This window comes from Telmatherina bonti (genome assembly GCF_933228915.1).
Source record: "Telmatherina bonti genome assembly, chromosome: 18".
Lineage (NCBI taxonomy): Eukaryota > Metazoa > Chordata > Actinopteri > Atheriniformes > Telmatherinidae > Telmatherina > Telmatherina bonti.
The window spans coordinates 6,587,505-6,600,359 of record NC_136616.1 but is presented as its reverse complement, the minus strand read 5'-3'; the positions used below and the strand labels follow the sequence as shown (position 1 = coordinate 6,600,359).

General features: G+C 43.0%; 1 protein-coding gene across 7 annotated transcripts in view; it reads left to right on the top strand.

The window, feature by feature from the left end:
* Positions 1 to 396: 396 nt before the first annotated feature.
* map4k2 (mitogen-activated protein kinase kinase kinase kinase 2) overlaps positions 397 to 12,855 on the top strand; it is a 66,270-nt gene continuing 53,811 nt past the window's right edge. For all 7 annotated transcript variants that reach the window (XM_079258172.1, XM_079258170.1, XM_079258171.1 and 4 more), the window contains exon 1: positions 397 to 683. In XM_079258172.1, coding sequence (XP_079114298.1) covers positions 591 to 683 — 93 coding nt within the window. In that variant the 5' untranslated portion in view covers positions 397 to 590. The remainder of the gene's footprint in view (positions 684 to 12,855) is intronic.

Genomic DNA, 12,855 nt, shown 5'->3' with positions numbered 1-12,855 from the left:
TCCATCTATCTATGTCTATCTGTCTTATCTGTCTTGCTTGTTTATCTTGTCCGGCCCCCGGACAAACATATTATAAACACGCCCCTGACAACAATTTGTTGAATGACACTAGAATTAAAGGTGTTGTGTGTTTTTGTGTGTGTGTGAGGGGGGGGCGTATTTCCAAGCCGGTTCTGGGGGGTGGTCCAGATGGTTCTGATAAAGTGTTTGTTTAGTCTTGTTGAAATATTTAGTGAAATATAAGCCGAACAAATTGTCAACTTATTTTCTTCCTGCTCATGCGCGTTGTGACTCCTCTCATGGTGGATAGCCGTCTCTCTCTCACACACACACACTCCCTTAGCGTGTCAGTGAACTCGCGCGCGCCTCTTGTCCTGTCAATGAGCGGCTCCGCGCGCCGTCCTCAGTCGGCGATGCACCAGGAATTAGTCTGGTCCGGATCTGAACCTGTTCCTCAGTAACACGGAGCTGTTGGCCGGATTTTTTTTTTTATTTTCCTCCTGTCACTGCTTGGGGGATGCCTGAATAGCAAAACCCGCCCCCACTGCTCCCAGTACAGCTCCCAGTAGAGCTGCGAGGAGCCGCCAAGTATGGACAGGATCGGGGTGTCATTCCTGGACCCGCTGGAGGACTACGAGTTAATTCACCGGATCGGGTGCGGTACCTACGGAGATGTGTTCAAGGTGAGTGGGAACTTTTCACGCCATCCGAACTCGTTGGTTCCTCCACGCATCGCATCAAACAGAAGAGTTAACTTCCTGTCAACAAGGTGATTCCGTATTTTTCAACCAGTTTCAGAGGCAAATAACGGATCTAGTGCTTCATCACATGTTTTATGTCTCAGTTGTGTCGGACAAATTTATATGTTTGAAATGAAAAAGACAACATGTCACCGTGTTGGGAAGGTTTGAGATCAGACTCATGATTTCATGTAATTTACCAAATTTAGTAGAATGACCGTGAATCTGTTTACGTTGTGTCAGGATGCAAACATCCTGTTCTGTTAGCAAACCCCTGGTGCAATGTCTGCAAGAATTTCTATTGTTTCTATTCTTTCACTCTTTTCTTCCATGATCGGGTTGAGCACAGCTAAAAAGAGTCTGTTGCTGTTTCCTTCATCAAAACCAAACAAAATCAGGGTTTTCTCCCATGATTAAACCAAACTTGGGGAAGAAGAAAAACCTCAGTCAGAATCGTATTCAGTTTTATGCTTTTAACACGTGAATCAGGCACAATATTCAACTGTATTTTATTTCAACGTATGTCTGATTTTACACATCAACTTTAAGCTCTTTTTGTTCCTTTTCACTTTTTATAACATAAAACTTCATATAAAATCAGAAAAGTTCAGTCCCAGTCAGCCTGCAGACGGGATGTTTCTATGTAGACTTGATGTTCTTCCTGCTACTATCTACCTGCTCTCCTCACTGCAGCACCTCCACCTCAGCTGCATCCCAAACATCTTCTTGGCTTTATTCCAGCCATAGAGGATCATTATTTTCCTGCTTTTCTCATCACTTGTTGATCTTTGGCTGCTTTGATTGGAGTTACCGTCAGTTTAAGCTCTCTGATTGGTGGAAAGTCTGACAGGAAGTGTCTTCATCATCATGTCCAGGTGAATGTTTTACAGATGGTGCAAAGAAAGTGTTAAAAAGTTGGTCAGAACAAAAACTTTCAGTCACAACTTGTATTTACATTCACCTAATTATTTTGATTAGATTTTTTATGAAGGTTTTGGTATTTTCTGATGATTCTTCCTGCAGCAGCTTCTGCGTTTATGCAGCCGAAAATAGATCAATCATCCTGTTTTTATGATGGCATGGTGTGATGAGACCTCTAACCACGAGTCATGATGCAGGGAAACACACAGAAGATCAGAGCAGTTGTTGCAGCTGCTGCAGGGTGGAGGACAGAAGGTCCCACCTGACCTTTGAAGTCCACTCGTCATGTATCTGTTAGTGTTTCACATGCGGGTTGGACAGGTACATGTTACACCTCACCTCTTACCCAGCAGGTCTTCGCTATGGTTACCGTCCTACCGAGGCCCGTCCAGCATGTCCAGCGTGTTCTAAGCATATCTAGCGTGTCCTAAGCATCCGAAGCCACCGACAAGGGAGCATTTCATTGTTTTAGTTACCCTGCTGGAAGATTCAGCTCTGTATGGAACCTGTGTGCCGATGCAGAGAGTAGTAAGACGCCATGTTTCGCCAAGCAGCCGCTGGGGGCTGTTCATGGCTTTGCTGCGGGGTCACAGTGGTTCCACTGTTTCCACGCGAGAGGACTCGAACCCTCGTTCTCCAGACAAAAAAGAAGATCAGCTGAAAGAGACAGGAAATGATAAAATTCCCAGAAATGCTAATGGATTGAAATCTTTGCTGGAAGAAAGATGTAAACATGCTGCTTTATTCTTTTAGGTTGAGACATTTTTTTCCACTCTGCACTTTACATTGTTGTAGCATCTCGCCGGAAGCCACCCGAGGCAGCAACACGTAACAGCAACACCTAGCAGTAACACGTAACAACAACACGTAGCGGCAACATCTAGTGGTAATATCAAACAGCAACAACTAGTGGCAAAACCAAGTGGTAACACCTAGCAGTAACACATAACGACAACACTGAGTGGCAACACCTAACGGTAACACGTAATGGTAACACGTAATGGTAACACATAACGGTAACACGTAACGGTAACATCAAACAGTAACACTTAGTGGCAACACCTAGTGGTACCACCTGGCGGCAACACGTAAGGGCAACACCTAACGGCAGCACATAACGGCAACACCTTGTGGTACCACCTAGCGGCAACACCTAGTGGTAACACCTAGCGGTAACACCTATAGCAGCAACACCTGGCGGTGACACCTAGTGAGACACGTAGCGGTAACACCTAGCGGCAACACGTAACAGCAACACCTAGCGGTAGCACCTAACTGCATCGTGTAACGGCAACACCAAGCAGTAACACATAACAGCAACCCTTAATGGCAACACCAAGCGGTGACACATAACAGCAACACATAACAGCAACACGTAACGGCAACGCCTAGCGGTAGCACGTAATGGCAACACCTAGCAGTAGCATGTAACGGCAACACCAAGCAGTAACACATAACAGCAACACTTAATGGCAACACCAAGCAGTAACACATAACAGCAGCACTTAACGGCAACACCTAGCGGTAGCACGTGACAGCGACACCTAGTGGTAGCACGTAACGGCAACGCCTAGTGGTAGCACGTAACGGCAACACCTAGCGGTAGCACGTAACGGCAACACCTAGCGGTAGCACGTAACAGCAACACCTAGCGGTAGCACGTAAAAGAAACACCTAGCGGTAGCACGTAAAAGAAACACCTAGCAGTTGCACGTAAAAGAAACACCTAGCGGTAGCACGTAACAGCAACGCCTAGCGGTACCTAAGTTGTTGTGTATTAAACATGTCCTTTAGCATCAGATCTCCCTGAAAGAGACGGTAAATACCAGCTTTCTGGTTAAACAATAAAAAAAAAATACTGACTGGCTTGTAGTTCTACTTTCACTTTTACATAAAAAACAAAAAAGTTTGAGCAAAAACAGCCAAATGCGGCTGGAGTTTGAAGGGTTAAGCTGTTGGTCAGCTGCTCTGGAGAAACCAGATATGTTTCCCTACTTTTACTGTCACATAAAGCTGGATGTTTGGCCGAAGAAGTCACATCCTCATGTTCTCAGGACGCGATTTGGGTTTTTGGACTCAGGTTTGTTGAGAGGAAATGAGTAAAAGGATGTTCATTTGGAGCTTGGAATGGTGGTGTTCAGTCAGAGCCTCCTCCAATGATGGCGCTGCCTTCTTAACCACATATTCATTTGTCCTCTTCAGTAAATGCCAGAAATGTCTGAGCACGTAGAGAAAATGTTTCTCACTCGGGGTTAGAATACTTGCTGCACAAGCGTCCTGTTGCTGCCAGCAGAACCAGGTTCAGACACATTTCTAAAAACCATTGGAGGCAGTCCTGATGCGGTTCACCGCATTCCTCTGTCGTCACACGCCATGGGGCTGGATATGATCCGATTTACAGAGCCGGTGAGTTACGGCTTGTTTACCAAAACCAGCTGAATAGTCAGCTTCATGCCATCAATCAGGGGGCTGGAAAAGTTCATGAACTGCAGTCTCTCGTTGAGAATTTTGGGCATGTCATGGCTTCGCCCCCTTCTCCCTCTGATTGGCCCTCACACGGCCACCAGAGGGCGCAGTAAGAGAGCGGCAGAATCTCCTCCTGCTTTGTTATGTGTGATAACGAACCTGTGGCCACAAGATAATGAGCAACTTATTTAATGATGGTGACGTGCATGGAACACGTAAACGGATGTTCTGCAATGTCTGGAAGTTAGCCACACTGTCACATTTACACATAAAGCTCACGATTTAAAAAGGATATGCGAACATCGTGCAAGTGTTAACACGTTAGTAACCAGTGACCACACCTCACTTCTTTCACTCAACAGGTCATTAAATTTCATCACAATTTTCCATCACGTGACCACAACTTATTTATTTCAACACACACGTCAGAAGCTGTGTTTACATTACAATTATTTTCTAAATAAAAGCGATTTGACAAACAATAGCGACTTGCAGGTGTTTCCATTGGAAAGTGTTTAGCGCATAAGCTGCAGCTTATGCAAAGTAGCCACGTAGCGTTATTTTGGGGTTTTCTACTTGCTGCAGTGAATTTGTTAAGACTTTTCTAAGCTTTTCTCCCTCATTTTATTTTCTAAAACTCAAAAATTCACTGTTTGTTCCACACCACACCATCTTTACCGGAACTGAACTGGTCACATGAACCCAATGGGATGTCCAGGGACACGTAAATGCGAAAAAAGTGGTTCCATTACACTTTTGCGATATTTCTACATCAAAATGTCTAAAGAAAAAAAAAACCACTTCCTCATGAGAGCATTAAAACGTTTGAGTTATTTTAGACTTTTTTTTATATATAAGTGTTTCCAAATCTGTTTTTTTGTTTATTGTGATATTTGGTCTTTGCGCAGTTGTAGGTGTGATGGAAACGCAGCTAGTGAGTCTGTAACGCGTAAACACAACTTCACATTTGGTTCCGGTAATTTAGTAAGCAAGGTAACTTATGCATGAAAGATCCTCTTTCTGTGATGTCACCGGGCTGCGTGAAGTTTCACAGAAACTAAAGCTGTTTGAGGCTGAATGAAGGAATCAGCAGAACCATCGCAGCTTTGCGCCCCGACAGCGTCCCGGCGGTGCCCCAACGGCGTCCAGACGGCGTCCAGACGGCGTCCAGACGGCGTCCCGGCGGCGTCCCGGCGGCGTCCAGACGGCGAATAAGCTTTGTGACTTTACGATAGGTTTCTGTAAAATGCTGAACGGTTACGTGGGAACCTGGAGGTTGGCTGATAACGGCTGGCAGACGTGATACTTTCGGTTTTGTTTTGCGGTTTGTTCATCTGGGTCTTTCATAACATTGAATCTTAATGTTTTTACCGCAGTTTCAGAAACAGCTCACCTTTTCTTTTTTTTCTTTTTAAAAAACTTTGCTTTACTTCTTACTGGCTGCTTCTTGCAGTAAAGCTGGTAAATTAACTTTTCAAGCAGAAATTTGTAGATTATTGATTATCAGGCTGATTAGATTTATTTTCTCATGAACACACTTTCAGCAGAAACAACTAAGTTAACCAAATCACCCAAACAAGGTGGTTGTTTCTATATTTTTACAACAGGAAAAGTCTTGTGTGTTTCTTTAACTGTTGCTTTTTAAAGAAAGGCACTAAATTGATGAAGAAATGAGTCATATATGACTTCATGTCCTTTTGTCCTTAAAATAAAGTTGGTTTGTTGGTAGTTGATTAAAGAAAACTGAATTCATGTAGGTTTTATTTCTACAGCTCCAGTTCACAACAAAGACATCTCGAGACATGAACAGTGAAATAGTTCTGCTCCTTGTAATCTGATTACAATCCAGTTAAAATAAATCTTGTGATCCACGTTAGTCCACTTACTAAAAACTTTGTTCATGTAAACAATTCATAAAAATAATTTCCAAGCTCAGGAAACCAACCGGTTGCATAAAATATACGATGATGCCAGACTCCACATTCCAGTTTAAAGCACAGCTCTGACCAGCTGTGACCAGCTGTAACCACCTTTAACCAGCTACAACCAGCTGTAACCAGCTCTGGCCAGCTCTGACTAGCTGTAACCGACTATAACCAGCTGTAACCAGCTCTGACCAGCTCTGACTAGCTGTAACCGACTATAACCAGCTGTAACCGGCTGTAACCAGCTCTGACCAGCTGTAACCGGCTATAACAAGCTGCAGCCAGCTCTGACTAGCTGTAACCGGCTGTAACCAGCTGCAGCCAGCTCTGACTAGCTGTAACCGGCTGTAACCAGCTCTGACTAGCTGTGACCAGCTGTAACCAGCTATAACAAGCTGCAACCAGCTCTGACTAGCTGTAACCGGCTGTAACTAGCTGTGACCAGCTTTGACTAGCTGTGACCAGCTATAACAAGCTGCAACCAGCTCTGACTAGCTGTAACCGGCTGTAACTAGCTGTGACCAGCTTTGACTAGCTGTGACCAGCTGTAACCAGCTCTGACCAGCTTTGACTAGCTGTGACCAGCTGTAACCAGCTGTAACTTGCTATAACAAGCTGCAACCAGCTCTGACTAGCTGTAACCGGCTGTAACTAGCTGTGACCAGCTTTGACTAGCTGTGACCAGCTGTAACCAGCTCTGACCAGCTTTGACTAGCTGTGACCAGCTGTAACCAGCTCTGACCAGCTGTAACTTGCTATAACAAGCTGCAACCAGCTCTGACTAGCTGTAACCGGCTGTAACTAGCTGTGACCAGCTTTGACTAGCTGTGACCAGCTGTAACCAGCTCTGACCAGCTTTGACTAGCTGTGACCAGCTGTAACCAGCTCTGACCAGCTGTAACTTGCTATAACAAGCTGCAACCAGCTCTGACCAGCTCTGACTAGCTGTAACCGGCTATAACCAGCTGTAACCGGCTCTGATTAGCTGTGACCTGCTGTGAAAGACCCGGAAGACCTCGGAGGAGACCCCGGAAAGACCCGGAACACCTCGGATCCCCCTGGAGGAGCTGGGAATGCGGCCGAGGAGGGAGGTCTGAGCTTCCCTGCTGGAACTGGATGTATGGTGGATAGTTCAGCATAAATAGGTGATTAGGGAGGATGGGAGCAGGACTGGACTAACGGTCTGATGCAGGCCTGTAAGGACAGCGTTCCAGTGGTCTCGTCTACGGAAGTCCCAACGGTTTTACTGTGATGCTGAAATGCTGGTCTAAGTTAAAGGACTACTTCCTGGTTTTTGCTGTTAGCATCGATGTTTAAAACTAAGTGCTGAGTTTTAATGTTTTCCTTGAGTCCAGAAACCGCGATGCTATCGCGATGATAACTGTATTAATTCTGTATTTTGTTTGTGTGTTTTCTGAGTTTAATTTCTATCATTCTGTTGGGGATTTCTTCATTCTCCTCCTTCACTTTTTTTCTTTTAGAACAAATAAAACTATGTTGACATGTGAAGTGCACTACCTGGAACAAGAATGGCTCTGTATTATTAGTTGGCTAATATGTATTTTTTATATTTTTAATGAATTGATATCATAGTCTATTTAAAAATTTATTCTTTTAATTTAAGATATATTGACATTTTAACTTCACATTGGGGCCCCCTGGTGGTGTGGAGGCTCCTAGTGGCCGTTCAGTTCGCTTGCTTTGAGCCAGCTCTGCCAAAAACGATTATTTCAGTTGTATCTTCCTTCAGCTGAAGGCAGTTCTGGTACATTGTCATTTCACTGCGTCTGATCAGTGTTGTGATCAGACTGCAGTCTCCTGGTGAGGTGGTTTTGTAGATCTATGTGCCATCGGCAAAGATATGGAAACACTTCTAGTTGTTTTTCATTATTTCTGCAAGTGGGAGCATGTGGATGGTAAACAGCAGCGGCCCAGAGGTGGAGCCTCGGGACCCGGCGTAGTGAGATGTTCTGAAGGATCCAGTCGTACCAGGACGGTAAAGTTACCGCTCTGCATAGACAGAAGTCAGTAGAGCAGTCTCGGTGTGGTGGTGTGACTGGAAACCTGACTGGTGGACATCCAAACCATTCCTTACAGTCAGGAAGTTGTGTAATTGTTGAAAGGCAGTTTTTCCATTGTTTCAACAATTTAAATCTCCAGAGTTTCAGGGGGTTTTACCAAGCGGCAACTTCAGACAGTTAAAAGTCAAGCCAAACCTGCAGTTCCTCCTTCATCCACTAGGGGCTCCAAAATAGAGCAAATCCCCACAGACTCCCATGTTAAAAAGCACGTTTACAGCAGAAATAAACATGTTTACAGCAGAAATAAACATGTTTACAGCAGAAATAAACAGGTTTACAGCAGAAATAAACATGTTTACAGCAGAAATAAACAGGTTTACAGCAGAAATAAACAGGTTTACAGCAGAAATAAACATGTTTACAGCAGAAATAAACAGGTTTACAGCAGAAATAAACAGGTTTACAGCAGAAATAAACATGTTTACAGCTGAAATAAACAGGTTTACAGCAGAAATAAACAGGTTTACAGCAGAAATAAACATGTTTACAGCAGAAATAAACAGGTTTACAGCAGAAATAAACAGGTTTACAGCAGAAATAAACATGTTTACAGCAGAAATAAAGATGTTTACAGCAGATTAAATATGTTTACAGCAGAAATAAACACGTTTACAGCAGAAATAAACAGGTTTACAGCAGAATAAATATGTTTACAGCGGAAATAAACACGTTTACAGCGGAAATAAACACGTTTACATCGGAAATAAACACGTTTACATCGGAAATAAACATGTTTACATCGGAAATAAACAGGTTTACAGCAGAAATAAACAGGTTTACAGCAGAAATAAACAGGTTTACAGCAGAAATAAACAGGTTTACAGCAGAAATAAACACGTTTACAGCAGAAATAAACACGTTTACAGCAGAAATAAACACGTTTACAGCAGAAATAAACACGTTTACAGCAGAAATAAACACGTTTACAGCAGAAATAAACATGTTTACAGCAGAAATAAACACGTTTACTGCAGATTAAATATGTTTACAGCAGAAATAAACACGTTTACAGCAGAAATAAACACATTTACAGCAGAAATAAACACATTTACAGCAGAAATAAACACGTTTACAGCGGAAATAACACGTTTACATCGGAAATAAACATGTTTACAGCAGAAATAAACACGTTTACAGCAGAAATAAACATGTTTACAGCAGAAATAAACACGTTTACAGCAGAAATAAACAGGTTTACAGCAGAAATAAACAGGTTTACAGCAGAAATAAACACGTTTACAGCAGAAATAAACATGTTTACAGCAGAAATAAACACGTTTACAGCAGAAATAAACATGTTTACAGCAGAAATAAACATGCTTACAGCTGAATAAACATGTTTACAGCAGGAATAAACACGTTTACAGCAGGAATAAACACGTTTACAGCAGGAATAAACATGTTTACAGCAGGAATAAACACATTTACAGTCTGTTACAAAAATCCATTTTAGGTTTAATAGGTCAGGTTTACCTTCATGTCAACTGTGGGGGGAGTGAATTTTTTTCTAACTTCTCTATTTGAAGTAATTTTATCTCAACGTTCAGCATAACCTTAACAACCGCGTTTTTTAGCCGGTTAACAACGTGACTAAACTTTAGCCCGCTTACCTCCGTTAGCTGGTTAGCTCCTGTTATCTCCGGATTACCTCGGTTAGCTCTTAGCTACAGAAAGCTCGGAGTTCCCTAGATGTCAATCATCCACCATGACGCTCACAGCCCCCTCTCAGCTCCACCTCTTTGCCCATATTTGTATTTTCCGGGCGAGACGACACGCATGATGCTGCCAAGATGGTGATGGTAGGAACCGCCCACCGAGCTTCAATTCAGCTCTTCAGAAACCTACGGGTGACGCCATGGAGGCTCCGCCCATCTTTTATTTACATTCTATGGTTTTTACATGAAATTCTCCAGTGCTTGAACTAAATGGAATTAGGCAGTAAAACAGCTTTGAGGTGATTTTGTTTTGAATTGGTGCAGTTTATAAATAATTATAAATAACGCCGAGTTGAGCTCAGAGGAGTAGAAAGTAGAAGTGAAATAAAAAGTAGAAGTTCCGCCATATTTTTGGATCTAGCGATTCTTTTAGAATGGATGTTTTCACCAACAGGTTCGTCTACCTGAGCTGATTACATTCAGCTGGTTTAATGATGGCTGGATAGAGCTGCCAGACAGGACTTCTACTGTCTACTTCTACTTTCTGCTTCTATTTTCTACTTCTACTTTCTGCTTCTACTGTCTACTTCTACTTTCTGCCTCTATTTTCTACTTCTACTTTCTACTTCTACTGTCTACTTCTACTTTCTGCCTCTATTTTCTACTTCTACTTTCTGCTCCTACTGTCTACTTCTACTTTCTGCTTCTATTTTCTACTTCTACTTTCTGCTCCTACTGTCTACTTCTACTTTCTGCTTCTATTTTCTACTTCTACTTTTTGCTTCTACTGTCTACTTCTACTTTCTGCTTCTACTTCATACACCTCTGGTTGAGCTGAATCTGCAGCCAGAGATGATAGAGTATAGCTATATAACTATCTGCACACCGTGGCCAGAGATGACGAGGTTATGACCTGATGATGAGCTACGAGGTCGGCAGACCGGAACCTGGTTTGGTTTTCTGAAACTAAAGGTCCTGTAAGTGGAGGATTAACAGAGACCTGGAACCAAAGCGAGTTTATAAACACCCCTCATGGAAAAACAGACTAAGAAGATGCAACGACAAACCAGGACGAGGTCGATGAGGATCTGGGAAGGAACAACTGAAACCAAAGCGTGTTTTTACTGATGAGCAAAAGCAGAACAGGTGTGACGGCCTGAAACAGAAACCAGGTGCAGAAAAGCCTGAAATAATGAAGAAACATGTTTTACTAACTGAAACAGGAAGTCATCGGACGCCAAGACAAAGAAACCGCCATGCTGAACCTAAAAGCTGCTGAAGGATTGCTGTACTAAACCTGGACGCACCGTCTTCTGGAGCCTGCGATGGTTAAACGTTTCAGACGTCTTACGCCTCTGTTATCGTACTTCCACATCTCTCTTACGTTGTTAAGTTCATCCACTAGAGGGCAGTGTCGATTTCAGAGTCCACTTCCACGTTCTGATGGATTGGTCGCGAAACGCACCGTGTTTACAGCTGTCCACAGACACCAGAAGTATAAGAATAAAACCATCAACTGTTTTTGGCTATTCTAAACTTCTTCTGATGCTTTTATTTGGCGATTTCTTCTTCCTGTTCCTCCTCTTCTTCTCTGGTTGTGTGTCAACTATACAACTCAACACTGCCCCCGTGTTTTCTGGTGGTATTGCTCCATTTTCTGCATCAACTGACAGAAAGCGAAGCTTCTGGAAAACTGACCAAAGTCTGTGCGTTGCATGCAGAAGACAGTTGAAACTGTCTGCATATCTGTCTTCCAGCATGAATGGCCTGAAGGGGCCTAAAGAGGGCCAACAAGGCGGGGTGGATCCACAATGCTTCCAGCAGATTCTGATCCCACCATCTGGATGTGGCAACGTTTTTCTGGACATGTTGTTTATTAAATAAGTCATGCAGATTTTCATGGGCAGTCACAGCTGAGACATGCAGGTTCAGCAGCAACTGTTGGATCACTTCAGGCTTTCTTCTGCCACAGCATTCCTGCAGCATTCAGTGATGCTTTCTGTGAAGCATCTGCCGTTTTGACCCAGGAGACGTCTGAAAAAAGCTTCTGCTTCTGACCCGGGTTTGTACGTAAACCCCAGCTTCGGTCTGGAGGTGCAGCGAGCCGACACATTGCTGTAGTCACAGGAAGCTCTGAAGCGTAACAGGAAGGAAAACAGGATGTACATGCAGCCAAGGCAGCTTGGGTTGAGGTACACGGCTCCTTTCATTGGTTGCTGTTTGGTTGTGAATGCACAGATTAAAACATCTGACGTCATTTCAGTCAGTGCATGGAGATGACTGATGTTTGCAGGAAGGATCAAGGATGTTTATAGCTTCGTCTGACTTCCTTGAAGCGACATTCAGGACGACGTACGTCTCCAGTCAGAGAAACAGGCTCTAAATTTATTTTAGCTTATTTTAATCAACAATACAATAATTAACTCATCAGAACTGTCGACTGCAGTTCCAGTCCAGACCTTTGGGGATTCCCAGTAGGAACATGAGGGATTGTTGTTGTTCTTACTCCTCTTGTTTTACCAGATTCACATCATTCTAGACGCTAGATGGACGCGTGTCGGTCGTTGCTGAAACGGCCGCAACAAAACAGTCGGACATATTTAAAAAAGCGATTTTCACACAATCATGTAGCTCAGAGTTCAGACCAGTAAAACCAGCAATGCTTTTGACCTGCATGCTAACGCAGATGTGTGTTTAGAAAACACCATATGCGAAGATGATCTGATCTGCTTCATTACTTTCACTGCTGTGACAAGAAACAATGATTTCATCATCATCATCATCATCATCATCATCATCATAATAATTATGTCAGATTCATAAACACATCATCATAATGATGATAATTATGTCAGATTTATAAACACGTGCACTAACTTACTGTTGATGTGTTTAAGGTTTACATTACGGTGCTAATTTCACAGGTTTTTTGCTGCACTGATGGTTTCTTTTGCACAACTGATAATAATCCCATTTTTGTTGGATAAATGTTGCGATTTCGTATTTTTTACAGTTATGCGGCAACTCCCAGTTTGAGAACCAGTGCTATAGAAGACCTGGACCAGTT